This window comes from Achroia grisella, unplaced genomic scaffold (assembly GCF_030625045.1).
Source record: "Achroia grisella isolate CSIRO2021 unplaced genomic scaffold, CSIRO_AGI_Agris_v1 utg204, whole genome shotgun sequence".
In the NCBI taxonomy this organism is placed as follows: domain Eukaryota; kingdom Metazoa; phylum Arthropoda; class Insecta; order Lepidoptera; family Pyralidae; genus Achroia; species Achroia grisella.
In genome coordinates, this window is record NW_026712703.1 from 3688865 (window position 1) to 3707553 (window position 18689).

The 18689-nt window shown below is 31.8% G+C and overlaps 4 protein-coding genes across 4 annotated transcripts in view; 2 read left to right on the forward strand and 2 right to left on the reverse strand.

The window, feature by feature from the left end:
- LOC131841884 (E3 ubiquitin-protein ligase Ufd4) overlaps positions 1 to 8774 on the reverse strand; it is a 33413-nt gene extending 24639 nt beyond the window's left edge. Inside the window, exons 1-13 of the mRNA XM_059190244.1 lie at positions 8609 to 8774; positions 7537 to 7564; positions 7011 to 7150; positions 6810 to 6925; positions 6606 to 6724; positions 6286 to 6425; positions 5998 to 6173; positions 5138 to 5268; positions 4442 to 4575; positions 3571 to 3863; positions 2615 to 2779; positions 2394 to 2529; positions 1520 to 1754 (exon numbers count right to left, since the gene is read on the reverse strand). Coding sequence (XP_059046227.1) covers positions 1520 to 1754; positions 2394 to 2529; positions 2615 to 2779; positions 3571 to 3863; positions 4442 to 4575; positions 5138 to 5268; positions 5998 to 6173; positions 6286 to 6425; positions 6606 to 6724; positions 6810 to 6925; positions 7011 to 7150 — 1785 coding nt within the window. The 5' untranslated portion in view covers positions 7537 to 7564; positions 8609 to 8774. The remainder of the gene's footprint in view (positions 1 to 1519; positions 1755 to 2393; positions 2530 to 2614; positions 2780 to 3570; positions 3864 to 4441; positions 4576 to 5137; positions 5269 to 5997; positions 6174 to 6285; positions 6426 to 6605; positions 6725 to 6809; positions 6926 to 7010; positions 7151 to 7536; positions 7565 to 8608) is intronic.
- A 2338-nt stretch (positions 8775 to 11112) lies between these two features.
- LOC131842016 (transcription initiation factor TFIID subunit 7) lies at positions 11113 to 12335 on the forward strand. Its single transcript, XM_059190448.1, has one exon. The coding sequence runs from the start codon at positions 11131 to 11133 to the stop codon at positions 12262 to 12264; it is 1134 nt and encodes a 377-aa protein (XP_059046431.1). The 5' UTR covers positions 11113 to 11130; the 3' UTR covers positions 12265 to 12335.
- A 579-nt stretch (positions 12336 to 12914) lies between these two features.
- Positions 12915 to 15111, forward strand: LOC131842055 (cytoplasmic dynein 2 light intermediate chain 1). Its single transcript, XM_059190490.1, has 4 exons — positions 12915 to 13074; positions 13413 to 13770; positions 14303 to 14553; positions 14923 to 15111. Exons 1-4 carry the CDS (start codon positions 12970 to 12972, stop codon positions 15109 to 15111), a joined length of 903 nt encoding a protein of 300 aa, XP_059046473.1. The 5' UTR covers positions 12915 to 12969.
- A 39-nt stretch (positions 15112 to 15150) lies between these two features.
- LOC131841949 (tetratricopeptide repeat protein 8) lies at positions 15151 to 17950 on the reverse strand. The gene is made up of 5 exons (XM_059190358.1): positions 17675 to 17950; positions 17173 to 17415; positions 16298 to 16722; positions 15854 to 16028; positions 15151 to 15299 (listed from the first exon to the last, which is right to left on the reverse strand). Exons 1-5 carry the CDS (start codon positions 17948 to 17950, stop codon positions 15165 to 15167), a joined length of 1254 nt encoding a protein of 417 aa, XP_059046341.1. The 3' UTR covers positions 15151 to 15164.
- Positions 17951 to 18689: the final 739 nt, after the last annotated feature.

Genomic DNA, 18689 nt, shown 5'->3' on the forward strand with positions numbered 1-18689 from the left:
TTACCGCAGGCGGGCGGATATAGCGGCAGCGCAGGTACCGCGGCGGAGCGCGCCGCCACGCGCCCACCTCGCCCTGATTGCATTACGTACATATCACTTCTCCACTCTACATATATTCTTTTTACTTACTCCTACTCACTTACGTATATTCTACTAAGGTAGACTTCTAATAAGGTAGAATATACGTAACATACGTACTTGGTACCACTTACACGTAAATAATCTGATTGCATTACATACATATCACTTCTCCAGTTTGTCTCACACATATCACTTCTGCCCTACTCACGTACATTCAACCTACAATTAGTACCACATGCATGTAAAATATAATGAAAAAAATTATCCATTTTCAGTTGAATAGGATTTATATGGTAGACTGCTACCATCTAATAAAGTACACATTTAGTTAATTTCTTTAGGAAGTAGGTGCTTCTTAAAATTTTTAACTAAACGTATATTAGGTTCTTTTTATTAAACGATGTCTTAAGAAAGAACCCATATATGTAGATAACGGCGATTTTTTGGAATTGAGCCGCAAATTTGTATTACATTTGTCTTAATCAAGAAACATATCAGAAATGTTCATAATGATTCAAAAACTACTAAAGTATTTTTATAATTTCGATAATGGTTAGTACGTTATTTATTATATGCTACTGACACTACAAATAATTGTAAACAAAGGATTTTCAATAAACTTTAGAATAGTTAATTCTATTATAATATGGAGAATAATTAACAGTACCGGTGTCAAAAGAGTACTTGAATATATGAATAGCTATCATCGCTATTTGTATGTTTAAAATCCATTTTAAAGCTATTTGGAATACTACGTATTTACGGAGTGTCGGTTCATAAATGTCCGTACACAGATATAAAAATTTGTTCTTGTTTAAATATAGTTATTAAGTTGTAACAGACTGCAAAAAATGAGTGTTGATAAATAACGTATGTACGTATATATGTAATAATGTGCGTAACGTGTAGCACAACAGAGAATATAAAAAAAATCCATCACCATTACTTCAATTTGGAGAGTACAATAATAATCATTCAAATGAAAATATGAATAATATGCTATGGAGAGTGGCAGTGTTTTGCTAATCCCAGCAAACTGTAAAAATGCTTGAAAGTAAACTGTAAAAATCAAATTAAAAAAACAGTAAATCTACATCTTTATATTATATATTTTTATAATTTATAATCAATTTTAATAATAGATAAATAGAATACATTACAAGTAGGGCATTAAAATAATGTAATTATTAAAATTACAATCAAATTAAAGTTGAAGTTTTACCAATGCCTACATGTTAGTAGTATCACTAGCTACTATCTTACTTTCAATTTGTAAGTCTTCTTGATTTTCCGTTTTAATTTGACTTTTGTTGAACTTCCAAAAAAACTGTAAATCTGCCGTTAAAACTGTAGAGTTGGTTACACTGTAGAGTGGTATGGTGTATACCGTGGGTGTGATGGTGTACAGAGGGGGGTGGTATGCGGTATGCGCACGTACCGCGTTGTCGAGTACGGCTGCGAGGAGCTGCGTGAGGAGCGCGGCGGTGTGGGGGTGTCGCTGCGGGAGGTGCGCGGGCGGCGGCAGGGTGGCGGCGAGCGGCGCCAGCGACAGCCGCCGCAGCAGGCGCGCGGGCGCGTAGTGCACCATCTTGCGCACCAGCGACAGGCACGCGCGCCGCACGCCGCCGCCGCCCGCGCCCAGGTACCGCGCGCAGAACACGGGCACCAGCCGCCTGCACGTCATACACCACGCTCGATTACACCTTTACACGACACATTCCTTCGCGCGCGATTTAGCACGGGTGAAACGGCGCAATCGCGCGTCGTGTGTCAAGGAGGGGTCCATAGTGATCTCTAAGATTACTATTCGATACTTTCACTAAAGTATCTATTCGTAATATTCAAAAAGTATGCAGTACAAAGGTATAGGAATATTGTATATCGAAAAACTAATCATTCATGTAAGCCAATAAAATCTTAAGATATATGTAGTTCAGGTCACATAATCAAAAATAATAGTAAATAGAATTAGTAACATACTTTATTATTACTCTTCTAACAAATATTTTTATTTTAGTATTAAATTTAATGATTAACAAAACTGTAGTCCTTATTTGAATTAAATTAACATTGTGCGACTGTTAAACCCATCCATGCAAAAGGCTTTATTGAACAAAATTGATTGAAAACAAGGTGATTTTATACAGCAAATATTCATAGATGCACAATGACAGAATTAAGTATACAAAAAAATATTATATAATCAAATCTTTAATTTAAAGCATACTTAATAGTCATACATAAAATATTATTGATGATACTTTATATTTAAAATTTCATAGTCATTGTATAATTAAAGGAATTATACTTACTCAAGATAAATTGCTGCCATTTCTTTGTCTCCCGTTTCTGGAAAATCTTCCTCATTTGAGGAAGTCGGTGAATCATGATTTCCCACAACAAGCCACTCTCCAGGGCATTGTAATATAGCAGCTACTTCTCTATGTCCTGTATTAAAAAACAAAAGATAAAGTCTATCAAATTTGGTTTATATATAAAAACTAAAAAAAAACATTAAAAGCTTTATACTGACCTTGATCATGACGTTCCCTTGCTTTATCTAATGGAGTTTTCCCGTCTTCGTCTCGAAGATCTGCATTGGCCCCATATCTGAGAAGCACCTTTGCAATAGCCGGCCGACCGAAACAAGCAGCATAGTGTAAAGACGAACTACGTTGACCTCGATTGACATCCGCACCTGCAAATTTTATGGTAAGTATTTCTTAATCAATATAAATATATAATTTCTACTAATAAAACTGACTATTTATCATTTCATACGACGTATATCGGCTTAATGGTCCCGAGCCTAAAAGTGTCAATTTTTTTTTCTATATATTTACATAATCTCCAGAAACACAGACACAGAATCGGTTTTCTAATTTTATTAAACCATCATCATAATATGTATCGTCGAGTACAACGTACAAACAAGTAAAACAGGTGTTTGCGGCAACAACTACTCCACCTTTACTGCTTTATTCCGCTATGGTATTTTTTAGTTTAAGAATTAGAAAGTAGTGGATGCAAACTGTACAATGAATGCAAAATCTAGCCAATAAAACGGATGAGCAAGCAATTCGTCCTTTAATTCGCCATCGCAAGGACAGAGGAATGTGCAGAAGCGTTATCGCGAGGAAAAGTTTTTATCTTCGCCATAAATGTCCGTTTTTTCTTTATTTCACGCTTCAAATTGTTCTATAACTTAGCGTAGTAATCACGAGTACTGCTTTTAACTATTTACTGATAATTAATAAAAAATGTTTATTGCAATTATTCAATTGAAGATTTACTTCAATTAACATCGGAAATGTCACAAAGTTATTGACTAGAAACGATAAATATAAGCTGGTTATAAATAGTACTATATTATAGCAGCGTATAATTGACCTAGTGGTAGCGACTCTGTGTCAGACCAGGGACTTTCAAGCCGACATACGTATAACATACAAATTCATTATATACATATACCTTTACATATTCCTTTACCTTTTTCACAAAGAAATTCCACCATCTCACGAGTGCCGAAAGCAGCTGCCCAATTGAGTAGTGTTTGGCCGACATCATCAGTAAAATTAACATCCACAGCTCCGCTGGACACGGCAGCGAGGAGGGCATCAGTATCTTTGCCACGGATGCAGTCAATCAATTGCCGATGAGACTTATCGGCGCGTGAGCTACCACCAGTACCCGCTCCGGCCACAGCGCCACTGGTACCCTCGCCACTAACGCCGCTGCTTGTGCCCGAAACCGCAGCAGAAGCACCGCCACGAGAGGATCCTCTGTGTACCAAATTATAACCGACTGAAACTTGATGAAATTCAACTAACATGACACATTATCTAAGGACTATTATTCGAGTTTTTTTTTTATACATAAACATTATCTTTGTCAATATATTCAATGTATTTTGCTGTGATCTAATTATTATTGTTGTTTTTTTGTTTACTAATTAAGAATTGAATGATGCTTAACATATTTTTTTTCATATAACTGTTCTAAACAATAAGTCTATAATTTCCTTTAAAAAAATAATTAGTTAATTCTTATATTAATTTCAAATTTACATTACAATAACATGTAAAGAAGTCAAATGAAAATAATAACAACTATTCATTTTAATAACAATAAGATTGTTATTGTGTTAAAAATATCCATACTCAATAAATTTCTATAAGTTGCATAATTAGTAAACGACTTATCATCAAAGTAAGAGCAGTAGTTATAAATTAAACAAGTATCTTGAAACTAATGATTTTGTAATAGGTATATTATATTCTACTTGCAATGTGTCAGTGCATTACAGACCATTTTAATTATAATTATAGTTAAAGATTATATTTAGGAAAAATATACGTACGTCTGTATAGCGTGCCGACCTTCACATAGTAGAACTAGTAACAAGTCCACAAGCCGCATGCACTCCAGACACCAGCGCTCATCAGCTTGCACTGCTGCTTCAATCGCTGAGCACAATTCCAGACGCACTAAATCCTATAATTATTATATGTAATAATAAATAAAAATTAATTATAATATATAATCATAATTGATTATAATATATAATTATAATATAATATAATAATTAATAATAATTAAATAATATAAAAATTATTGCCTACACTTATAATTATTATTAAAATTGATACCAAAGAATATGTTTTAAATATACAACTGTTTCCATCGTTTACAAGAATGAAACCATAAATAATAAATTATAAGTAAAACAACAGTGCAAATTATCAATGTTCTACACTCCGCAATGTTAGGAAATAAATTATAAGTAAAACAACAGTGCAAATTATCAATGTTCTACACTCCGCAATGTTAGGAGAATTCTGTATATATGACATAACATACACATACATAAGAATAAATCCGCCTTCAGAAACTCTAGCTTGCTTGCTATATTGTTTAAAAAGCTATCTAGAGTACCTAACACGCAGGGTGTTGTGTAGGCATGTGTGTACGCATTACTGTAGTTGGAGTGGTAGTAGAACCCTCATCTTCATTATACAACTACAAAGCATGAACTGATATTCATATTGAAACTCACATGTGTAATCTGTGCAGAGCCACGGCATAGTGTAGAGAGAAGGCTGACTGTGGTAGACACTGAAGGAGCCAGACATTTATCATCACCACTTTCTGTACTGCCTAATCTTCGTACCAGTTCTTCAATTAGACCTGCAACAAACAAAAATCATACTCATTAATATAATAATATACCATAAGTAATCCATGACCTAGAAAATGCATATAATTATATTCCATGTACTAAATAATACATAGAATAGAATAATATGCATTTTCTAGGACATATCTCTTAGCATGTATTTAACATCTGCCCCACCATTTAAACATCTAAATAAACTAAAATTATATAAACTTTCATATATCTATTATACATATTTGTAGTATGTACTATTGCAATGTTTTTCAAATGTATATTCAGAATCGTACATTTCTATAGCATGCTTAATAGGTAAACAAATATTAGTCATCTAGTAGTATGGGATGTTAATATCATAAAGAACTACAAAATAAATATATGTAAGTTAGTAATATTATTCAAATTTATATGATTTTAAAAACAACAATGAAACGACAATAACTTATTGCGTAAGATTGGCGCACGAAGCAAGAAATATAAAATAAATAATATCTATTATTAAATGTTTTCTACATTTATGTAACTAATTGTAATCATATACAACCTGAAAGGTAACCTTATTATTGTAAGTTTCCACCAGACATACATAACGTTATACTATATAAAATAAAAAACCGCTGACTGGCTAATTTGAAATTTTATATAGGATTTTCTTATATAACCAAAATTGTTAATTTTAGTAGAAAATCACAGTTTTATTGGATATGTGGAAAAGGAGCGCTTCTTCAAAGTAAGCGTCTAACCATGTTCGGCCAGTGGAGCAGGATCGGCATGAGCACGAGCGAAACGGTCTGCGAGGGACGCGAAGCAGCGCAGAGCAGCGTCGGCAACACGCGCGTCACTGTGCCGTAACAACGCTGACAGTGATGATACAGCGTCTCCAACGCGTGCATCGCCAGGCTCCATTTTACCACAAACCCTGTTAAAACAAAGTAATATTTTAAACAGAGGCAAATAACCAACTGGTAACAAGTTTTACCAAGAAAAATTTATTAATTTCCGAGTATTTTATAATATTGACTGTAACTGACCTGGATACAACAGCCATAGCCGAGTGAAGAGTGTCTTTATGCACAGATGTACCATGATGTGTGATGAAGTGTAGGACAGCAGGGAGACCACCACCTTCCCATACAGCTCCAGCTTCACGAGTGCAAACTAACTCTAAGACCTATGAAATAATTGTAGACATTTATTAATAAATTAATCAATAAGTCATAAAATACAAGCTTTGAATAGACCAACTGGGTCTAAAATAGTATAATTTTAAATTCATAAAAATATATTATATGCATTTTTTGATCACATCATATAAAAATAGTAAAATAGCAATACATAAAGAGATACTTACTTTAATACATTGTTCAGCTAAATCCTTACTGGTTCGATTATTGGGATCTACTGTAAGCAATCTGCTGCAAATAGCCTTTACGGCACCCTCAATAGCTACAATTCGTCTTGTGCACTCCGCTGTAGAAGAAAAGGCAAAATCACACAATTTCCATTGTAAAATAAAAATATGTATAGCAGTATATATTTACAACTTAGGACATACCAGAAACATCCAAGTAATATGTAATAGCCCTGGCTGTAACCTCTAAAACATTATCGGGTGCACACTCATCTAAGAATATTTTGCAGAGGGCTGGTAGAAATGTTCTTGGAGGACAACTGTAATAATATAATTAATTACAATAACATGTCAAAGTATAAAGTGTAGTTCTTTTAAAATGGATCCAACTGAAACTGATTTTACCTTTCAAAGCATCTATCAACATTATCTGACATTAACAGCAACATACAGAGCTGTTCTAGGGCAATGAGCTGCATGTCACGCTCATCACCCTGGCCAGTCAGCAGCCATTCTAACAAAGTCTCTGGATCCACTTCAGCCATCTATACAAATAAAAATGAACATGTTATTAGTAATACAAGTATAAAGGTACTTCTTCCTTTCAGCAGCATGCAGGAGAAGCAAAGATTTGTAATCTAAATAAATTAAAATAATAAAAATGCCTTTGATGTTTCTCAAAGATTTTTACCGATATATAACTTATCAGAAAGATCAGAAAAATCTATCATAGTAGCAGATAAATATATATATCCTGAAAACTTCTAACCCCTTCCCTTTATATTTATATATAATACATATATATATTAATATATAACACATGTCCATTCTAATATATTCAAAATTTCTTATAAAATATTTGTTTATTTTAGGTTAAATATAATATTAATGAAAAGAAAGAAGAATAAAATCATAATAATATAATACACACCTTGGATGTAATCAGTGGTCCAGGTTACCTTTAAAACATAAATAGTGCATTACTGTTAATATTAACTGACAAAGATTCAGTACCATTCCATTCTACTACAACCATATTATATAATGTATTTACAACATTTTAATTTAACCAATAAAAAAAACTATATTCTAAATGAAAATATTCAATTATACAAATTTATTTTACACCAACACCCTTTTCACACACCTATTTCTGTTCATTTTAATAACTACAACAGACATCTTATATATGTTTATACAATAGATAAGACTTTTATGTTAAATATGCAATATAATTAGTATTTGGTTACTTGCAAAGATGTAGAATATTATATAGTAATTCTCGAATGCTTCTAACATTCACACAATAATACGTTGTAGTCCAGCGCATTAATCAACATTTAAAACCAGAATACACAAATTTTATTTCAACTTGCTATAATTCTAAATACTCATATAATAACCTCCTCAGTTTTATAAAGTTCAGGTTAAGTTTCACAATATTACTTCTAGTTCTGTTGATATTAAATTATATATAACAATATTCACAACAAACAATTATGTCAAAAGTACCTACAATATTAATATTTCAAAGCAGTTCCCATAATTGCATAAAAGTTAAAAGGATAATCCAAATTTTCAGTCACTATTAAGTATTGATAAGTCATTAACAAAAGAATGGATTATTCTACCGATTTTTTGTCTCTAGCTAGAAATAACAAAATCAATAATAATAATTTATCCAGAATCAATAAAATAAATACATGTAAGATAAGTCTTTCAAAGATAGATGTAGTACGTTAGAAAATTGTTGAAAACCATGAATACGGTATTTATTGTGGATAGAACGCATTACAAAGTAGGTTACAGATAGATGAATAATGGAGAATGCACCTTTCTCTATTGCATAGACAGGTTTTAATTTTTTTTAAGTCTAAATCATTGATATGCATGATCTGAAAAATTATATAAAAATAGTACAGGTGATAGAATTAAACTAAAGATGACTTTTTAATCAAAATAAATAGAAATGTTGGAGGACAAAAATGAAGGTTACATCTTACCACACTCAGTACGACATAGTAGTGATATTCTTCGTATAATCTAATATTTTAATAATGTTTCAATTTCCTCAAGAAATATAATTAAGTTGTAAAATTAAAAACAGACATATAACTAAGCTATTTTCATTTGTATCGTAATATCAATCATTGATTGCCAAAAGAAACGCCATTGTAATTTTTTTTCTCTTTTGATTTTTTTTACAGCGATTTGTGTTGCCATCAGTCATTTTATTAATATAAATAAAAAAAATAAGTGAGGAATACACATTATACAAGAAGATTTTTCTTTCTCTCTAGAAGATTGTTTTATATCCTATCCTATCTACAATAGGAAATCTATCAAAAAGTCTTGGCTTTCACAGCTTCGGCTTAACAAGCTTCTTGCTCAAATTTTATTAAAAAAAACCATGGTTTATATAGTTTTGAAACAAAAAAATATCTAATCTAATCTAATCTCTCGGTTTATCGCCCCTTATCCAGAAATAATTCCAAGTGTTTCTAAGAATATATCGAAGAGATCCAGAGATTATTTTTTAAAAGGGAAAAAGAAGCATTTATCATAATAGTTAGATACTAATAGTTTATTTTGTTCACTACTTAAGTAATATTAGTAAATCATTGGAAATTTTATTAATAAACAATTTTGCAGAATATACATTAATTTTTGTGTATTATTATATTTGTTTATTGTATTATTAATATAACAGTGGACTTGGTTCCGAATTCATCAATATATTATCGATATCATTATTGTGTGGACTACCTACAAGTCTATATTTTATGTTTCAGTGTGTAGTTTATGATGATGTTTATTTATATATGGTAGTATGTCGTAAATGTTTGCTTTGTGTTGTCCGCCGTCACGACATATGCTGAGTGGAGACCTAGTTGGCACTCTAATTATTAATATAAAATGTAAATTAAATTTTAAAAATTATTTCCAAATAAACAATTTTCTTTCTTTCTTTATTTAGATTACAAAGAACTGAAACGCAAATGCATTTACGAATTATTGGAAAGAATCATACACCTAATACGTTCTCCTATATATTATCTATAAACGCCGGTTTTTAGTTTTTAATCTGTATCTGTGAATGCCAAATATAAAATAGAAAAGTGTTTTTATACCACACCTCTTGAGTAGTATATTCTTTGTACCACACTATTGTGATAAACTTCCTTGCAGTTAACTATTTTCTACTCAAATAAAATTAATAATCTTTAAAAATCCGTGATAAACCACAGGTACAATACCTCCTTTATTATACATATATATTTTAAACAGAACAGGTAAAGGTGTACGTGGAATGACAGAGGAAACAAAAGTAAACTTTATAAATACTACTATAATTAAAATTAATCTCTATAATTATATTTCAATAATATTAAAATATAGTTTTATGATCTTCGTAGAGCCTATGTTGTAGTAAATCCGGAATCAAAGCCACTTCTTTTAAGAAATCCATTTATTTTGGCTTCTACAATAATTTCACAACCGAATCTATGGATTTTCTGACTTTAAACATTCAGGTCGAGGTACTCTGATGTATACTGAGGATGGACTCAATGTCCAGAGTAGACCGGAAATATGGCAAGAAATACTGTAGAGTGTTGTCTAGAATCAGTAGAACTAAATTCTGTGATTTAATTGGTGGTGCAGTCTCTTCAATTTCAAACCTATGGTAAATGGTGTAATGCATCCAGTCTGCTCCCATTTTCAGACAATGCAGACATATACCATAAAAGTAGTGCTGGATGGATAAAATGGCCACAAGTCTTGGGAATGATATGCTACCTTCCCAAAATGGACCTAATGAAACTATAGGGTCAAGTTTACAAATTATATTATCTGTTTTGTTTATGAATCTGAATGTTAAGTCCTAAATGGCTTATATGAAATGTGTGTATGTAGAAATGTGAATGTTGAGATATGCAGAATAATCAGGAAAGATAATTAGGAATATATATATATATAATGTAGTTTGAAAGTTGCACTAGTTATAGAGAGATTGTGAGATAACAGATATAGGCTTGTTATATGGAGAAGCATTGAACATGATTGTGGATGAATGTAAAAAGACAACATGAAAAGGTGGATAGATTGTTTAAAAGATGATATGCATTAAAAGAGAGTAAGTTCAGGTTTTCAGTCAATAGGGATCAGTAGAAGCTGTTAATAGACCCCAAATAATAACATGAAGGCAAGGCCTATGATGATGTATATTTCAACCTGTAAGGGCACTAGCAATCCAGTATCAATTTCTTAATATGTATTGTGTATTGATAAGTATAGAGTAAGTATTTATAGGGAGTCCAATCAAATGTATGGCTGGTCTTTATGAAAAAAAATCTTGGGACATCATTTAATACTTCTATACTTTTTGCAATATTACCTAAAAACATTACCTTAAAAATTATTATTATAGATATGTGTGTTTAATTCCTATGATTAAAAAATAAATACATAAGATACTTTCCTTTATTTGTTTTGTTCAAGTTGCAATCTTTTTTTTAGCCTAAAAATGAATAAAGATAAAAGAGAAGCTGATTATCCTGTTGAGCTGGAATCACAGTTCATAATGAGATTACCTGAAGAACCTGCAAAATCTCTCAGAAGTGTACTAAACTCTGGAGAGAATTTTAAGAACAGACTTACTATAAAAATGGATAGTGATATGCGGCATAGTGAAGTTCGATTTGACCATTGGTTATTATATGGTAAAATAGTTGATCTACCTACAATAGTTGAATCTTTAAAGACCATTGATAGAAAGAGTATTTATAAGACTGCAGATATTTGTCAGTTAATGATATGCAAAGAAGAAATGGATCCTTCATCTACTGAAGATGAATCTCCAACAAAAAACAAAAAGAAAGACCCTTTCAAAGTCGATAAGAAATTTCTTTTTCCACATGGTATTACACCGCCAACAAAGAATGTTAGAAGACGACGCTTTAGGAAAACATTAAAAAAAAAGTGTGCTGAAGCACCAGAAATTGAAAAAGAAGTAAAAAGGCTATTACGAGCAGATAATGAAGCTGTTTCTTACACTTGGGAAATAATTAAAGAAGAGGATGATCAAAACACGAAACCAGAACCTACTACATCAGTCAAAGGAGATAAACTTAAGAAAAAGCAAAAGGTTAAGGTCGAAACTAAAATTCCTAATGATTCATCATCCAAAGTAGAAGACATATTTGGAGGTAGTCTTAGTGATAGTGATTTGGAAGATGAAAATGTTAACATTGACATAGATGACAGTAGATTATCTTGTGATGATCTATCAGATTCATTCCATGCTACTGGAGATTTTAAAACCAAACAATATACTCCACATTTTGGTTCCGAATTTTATCCTTCCCAACCAACACATAGTCTTTCTGAATCTTATGAATCTACTTCACAAGGTATACAAAATATAGATTATAATTTAGAAGATTCTTTAACCCAACCAAATGAAAATACTGTAATGTCTCAGCTACAACAGCTGAGTGCTGAAATAGAAGAATTAAAAGAAAGACGCCATAGAACGCAACAAGAAATTGCAGGAATGGAAAATATGACCTTGAAACTAAGATTTGAAGATGTACTTCAGTCATTAAATAAAGATATACTTTACAAGGAACTGGAATATCAGAATTTATTGACAAAATAAATAAACATAAAAATTTACTGCTTATCTTAAGAAATGTATCTATTATGTAATGTCTATGTATATCAAATATATTATAATTTATATAAATCACATTTTTATCTTTTCTGTTTTTAAAAACAAAATAACTGATAAGTATTGTGCATTAAAATACAGTATAAGATAAGATAACTAATAAAATATTTTAGGATGGAGGAAAATTATGCCCAAGAATTTGTACCGGAAATATTCTATCATTAAATCTGCTAATGTTTTCGATTTGATAACTAGCTTATGCAATTCTCGAAAAATAAACATAATTCTATCTCTAATGTTATAGTCACATTTGATCACAACTAGGCAAAACCTAAGTATAATATAATTTCTGACATAAAATATATCAAACATTTTTGTTTCAATATACACTAAAGCTTAGGAAAGCGCAAATGGGTTCGCTATTTCAACATTTATAGGTATGAAAACAAGTATAGAAAATAAAAACTTGTTTACATTACCTATTTACTTTTGAAATTAACCAGCGGTATGCCCAATAATAAAGTAGGTTGCTAGGTAACACCTTTAAGTACCAAACAAAATTATTCGATTCAAGGCCTGACTGCTGACCGAGCGATCATTAATTAACAGTAGCTTCGGTAGGTAATATAGTGATATTAATGAATTTAAAACTATTCGTGAATAATATTAATAAATAGAAACCAAGCTATTAAAATGTTAACAATCCCAGAAGAAGCTTCACAAGAAATCGAGAAAAGAATCGCTGATTTCAGTGATGATAACTCACATACCATATTTCTTGTGGGAAGCAAATCTGTGGTAAGTGTTCTTTTCTTCCTCGTTTCTAATATTGCATTTGTCACAACATTGCGACATTGTAATTGAACCAAGCTTAATTTGTAAGCATAATAATGGTTATAACAATTCCAAAATAAATGTATTGTTTGATTTTTTTACCAGCGATTTCATCCTCATAGAATTTAACATATTTTTTTATTAAAAAAATAATTATTATTTTAATACATAATTACCTAAATTACTCCTTTTAAAGATGTATACAGGTATCAAAATATAGTATTTATGCTTAACAACAGACGATAAACAGAATAGATTAAAACGAATATAACAATGGATATTAAACTCATTTATTCTATCAGGGTAAAACAACTCTACTGAATTCTTTCCTGGATAAGACCGATACGCCACGTGAAACATTAGTGTTGGAATACTCATTTGGTCGAAAATCAAATCAAAGACAAGCAATCGAAAAGATGTTATGTCACGTATGGGAATACGGTGGTAAATTGGATAATAATATGTTAAATACTATCGTCGCGTCAGTTTTAAGCCACGGAAATATTTTTTTCTGCATCATGGTTGATTTAAGCAAAATAAAAACTATTTGGAATACTTTAGAGATTTGTTTAGAAGCAGTACCTAAAACGTACAAAGAATCTGAAATCTCATCAGAGCTAATCATAATATGCGGCAAATATGATCTTTTCAAAAATTATGGTAAGTTATAAAGAAATTCTACCACTTTCAATACAAATCTGATGGTTTTCTCTTTTAGTTTTCTTCTTCGGCAGTACCTGCATAGATTCACCGCATCAAAACTGGAACGGGAACCAAAATTTATATTATCTTACCTTAACAAAACTTAAATATCCTTTAGTAGTAATATCGTAAATATTGACTTATTCTATTAGTGTAAAAAAAGTTTAGTCTCCTTTAACTCGATAGGTAGTTAGATAAATAGAATATACATTATTTGTAATATATAGACATAAACAATGCAATAAAGAACACGGTAATAAGGCGGTTGTTCTGTTAGAGTCCTGACTTTTGGACTGGCTTACTTCAGATCACTGCAAAAACTACTTTATAGATACTGTACTATACGAATAGATGTTTAAATATTGGCAAATATGTTCTCATCCTCTTGTAAAAACTAGAGACATACCTACCTATCTATTTTTGTGAGTATTCCCATATCATTCTATAATAGAATTAAAAATAAATATCTAACGAATTTCTAATATTTCAGACAGTGACATAAAGAAGTTTATATGCACAACCCTTAGAAGCGTGGCTTTGATCTACAATGCTCATTTACTATTTTATTCATCGAAAGAACCGCAGTTAGCAAAACGAGCAAAAGAATTATTTCATAACATTGGCTTTGGTACTTTTTCTTCATTTAAGGATAAAAATACGAATTTTGCTAAACCGTTGGTTATTTCGAATAAAACGGATTCTTGGGAGAGCATCGGATTACCAACATCCACAATAGAAGAGGTATTGTAACATTTGTAACTAATCATACCTATGTTGTTGACAACTATAATGATACAATAGAATCGAATAGATATTGCGTACGAAAAGTTTCATATTTCCCTCAATTCGGTTCAGGAGTTCAGATACAGTAACGTAAAATAATAATAATAGCTACTTAGGTACTAATATTAATTTTTCAGTTTATTTTAATGAGTTTATTTTTATTAGATCTTATTATAAATAAATCTTTACATTCATATAGCTTATACATCATAGCACATATACTATAATTGCAAATGTAATGATGAATATCAGACAAGTGTGATGTAAACAAAGTTTGCGGGTCAGCTTGTACTTAGTACATATTATAAAAGATCCTGCATGTTTCAGATAAAACTACGGCACCTATCACGAATTCCCCCTGAAGCTCATGTCGAGGTAACCGAAGTAGTAAAGGCACCCCGGCATACGCATCCTGAACCAGTACTAGATGCAAAAGTCACTCTAAAATATGAAGAATTGCGCAATTTGCCGACACTTGATATCTCCATAGACGATTATTTGGTTGGAATAAAATAATAAGGAAATTTTATTATTTTATGTTTTAAAATACGTGTTTCATTTTTAATCAATTATAATACAGCCGTTCTACGTGCCCGTAATCGTGCATTGATTGCACGCAATGCATTCTTTGAAGCTTCATTCTCTGTGTCAGTTGCTAGGCTCACTTGCAAACAACGACGGACAAGTAACATGTCACCGGTAGACTGCAAAAAGTAAACATTAATTAATTAAAATAGATTAATTGCTGTAGTAATCATATATACATAATCTATAATTAGAAAGGACAAACACTAAAACTAGACTGTTATATTACTTACTAATAATCATTATAATACATAATATTAATCGGTTCATTCGTTTAGAAGCTTCGATTCCACTGACAGGCCTGCGGTTTTTTAATCGTAATTAAAAAATATAACAAAATTCTTATTCCGATATCAACATCAATCTTTTATCCGTTGTATTCCATCAACCTATACCAACAATGTAATAGGTAAGCTTACAGAAGGAAGCGAACTTACGCTCTAGCGTAAACAACATCACGCTACGCTATAAGTACAACTAGAGGACTCCATACTATAAATAAAGATGGCAAAGTTTCTTCATAATTTGCGGCATTATGCCAGAACTTACTTATCGCACCTTACACCTACTTTTTACTACATATATTAATATGCTACCTAATATGTCATATCAACCAAATTTGAACTAATGTAGGTATACTGAAATACAATAGGTATCTTCATAGTCAGCTTACCATTGCAACGTGAGAAAGGTTGAACCAAATATCTGATCTAATCTCTGCATTCGCAGAGAAGTAAAGTGCTTGCCTAAAACAAGGCAATATCAGATCCCACTGATTACAGTAGAGGCAACATAAACCAAGGTTATTAAATATTTCTGGCCCAGGCACATTGGTAGCTAGCAGTCTCCTGAAACAATATTGCTTATTGAGCAGTTACATATGTAGATAGTTATCAATGAAATAAGAAAAAAAGTATTATTAAATAATTATTCTATGTTGCATTGGGTGCGCCTACAATGATTGCAATAAATGTTTACTTCAGGCGTCATCAGGTGACTAAAAAGTACATACAATAACTTAATTATGTATCTGTATATCCACTAATCTGCAAAACTAAAGTTTTGATGAAAAAAACCAACGTTACTTTCATAACTTATCTATAGGTAATATATTTACCTATAATAACGTAAAGCTATTTCCGGCTGATCATTATAAAAATTATACATCGCTATACTGGCTATAGCTTCCATATTTGATGGGTCTTCCAAAGCGACCATTCTGTACTCTTTTACAGCTAAAGCTGGATTACCCATTTCATTATGAATCCGAGCTTGCTCTAGTAATAAGGGCGTGTATTCATGAAATATTAAAAGTCCTTGCTTACACACTTCGAGAGCAGATAATGGCTGATTTAATCCAACATACATTGCAACTAAACGGAGATAAATTGAAATGTGTTTGTTTTGTTTAAGAGCTTGTCGCAAACATTCTTCTGTATTTCTATACATTCCAAGTGCAGAGTAGCACCGGGCTAATGAGAAGTTCCACCACCAATCTGTAATATCATTTGATTTTTGGGCTTGGAATGCTATATCTATGGCCTAAAACAAAACAAGTATTTATATCAAAAAACTTATATCTATACACCCGTATTAAATATGCTCGCGAAATTACTTTAGTACGAAAGTACGTACGTATACCACCTAAATGTTTGCAGAACATGACGGTATTAATATGAGGGGAGCCTACCTTCATATCTACTAAGCAGTAATCCACTAATTACATATTTCTATTGCACAGAACAGTGACTGTTCTACAATTTTTATTGAATCATCGACGGCAAAGGTAAATACTTTATACCCAATTATTTTAAACATAGCCTATCATGTGTTGGTTCATGTTCCTATACCGTGGTCGTATTCCATAAATAAAATACCTAGATTAAAAAAAATGTTATCAAACACATTAAAATTATTGGCCTCTGTAAATTATTTGGTAAATTTTATAGTTAAACTTAACGTTTTGATTAAAAATAATATTATGAGATGTACCTTTCTAATATCGCCTTCGCAGTAATAGACATATTCGAACAAAGTTTTCGCAGCAGGAACAAAGAGTTTGTCCTCTTTTGAAAGAAATCTAAGGGAAAGAGGCGTGCCCGCAGTGAACGGCGCCCCTCCGGCGAGTGCAGTAGCAGCTCTCGACAACCGAGATGCTGTATGCAATGCAGTCCTCGCGCTACGGACTCGACTAGTACCCACGCCCCGACTAGTTGCCGTTCCACTTGCTCGTTTCTGAAAACATGACGACTCTAAAAAAGCAGTTATTTTAAATATATATATAAGACCCCTGGACTAGGAAAAGTGCCCTAGTATCACAAAGCTTAATCAAATGTAAAACTAAGAACCATTTAAGTGTCTATGTTAGGTTTTGATCTCGATTTCCCCTGCCTTTCCGCAAATTTTAAAATAATCTAAAATCATTATTATTTAAAAATTAGGCATTTAGTCTACCACAGGGATAAAAATACATGAAACAAAAAAAATTATTTACATTCAACTGTTGCGCTGTCTTAACTTCTCTCTGAAATGCTGTGCCGACTCTTGGTGTTTTAGCCACTGCAGTAGTTGCTAAATCATCTTGATATGGAAAATACTCTACTTCTTCATATCCATTACCCGCAATCTTCGCTTGAATAGTCATAGCTCGCATTTGAATAAATTCTAACATTCTGTCGCTTTTGTCGCGTAGAGCCGTTGTGCATAAATTTAAACATTTATCGTATTGTTTTGTTTTATATAAATTCAAAATCTTATAGTCAATATCCATTTTTTCGATGTGCAACTATTTATACAAAGTCTAAAGACTATTGGATGATGCGTTGCCTTGGTAACGGTTATAACAACAATCAGTCAAAATATAATGCATAATAAATATATATAGGTATTTCAAATGAATGTTAAGAGAATGGTGCACCCGCGTGTACAAACAGTAGGTACAGACTGGTAATGATAAACTGAATATGAAATCTGGCTAGTTAACCTATCGTAGCTAATTCACCAGAAATTATAACGATGATTTTCAGAAGGATCGCGAAGAAGTCGGCTTAACCGCGTAATACTTCTAATAACTCAGTATCTAGGTAGTAACCAGGCTTGTCGTGTACGTAAGCAAGTCTACTTACTATATACGTGGTTCTCAAAGTAACGACCTAAATGCTTGTATGTCTATAACGTTATTTGGTTCATTACAATACGAAACGATCGGTATTTGTCTCTAATCTATATAGTTAGTTATTTCTATATCTATATTCTAACCAGAATGCCAACTAGTGACATTTCAAAAACTTTTTATACTGCAGTATTAGTCAGAACTAGGTATAACTACCTGTGTCAGGAATTTTTAAAACTACCTATATTTCTATGAGTGTTCATGACCTAGCTACGACAGTGAAAACGTAAGCAAAAAGTCCATAAAATACGGTCCGTTTGTTGTATTTCTGTATCGCATTATGCAGAGCGTCAGAGATGATTCGATTTATGAAGTGAAAACATCCCCTTTATTTAGG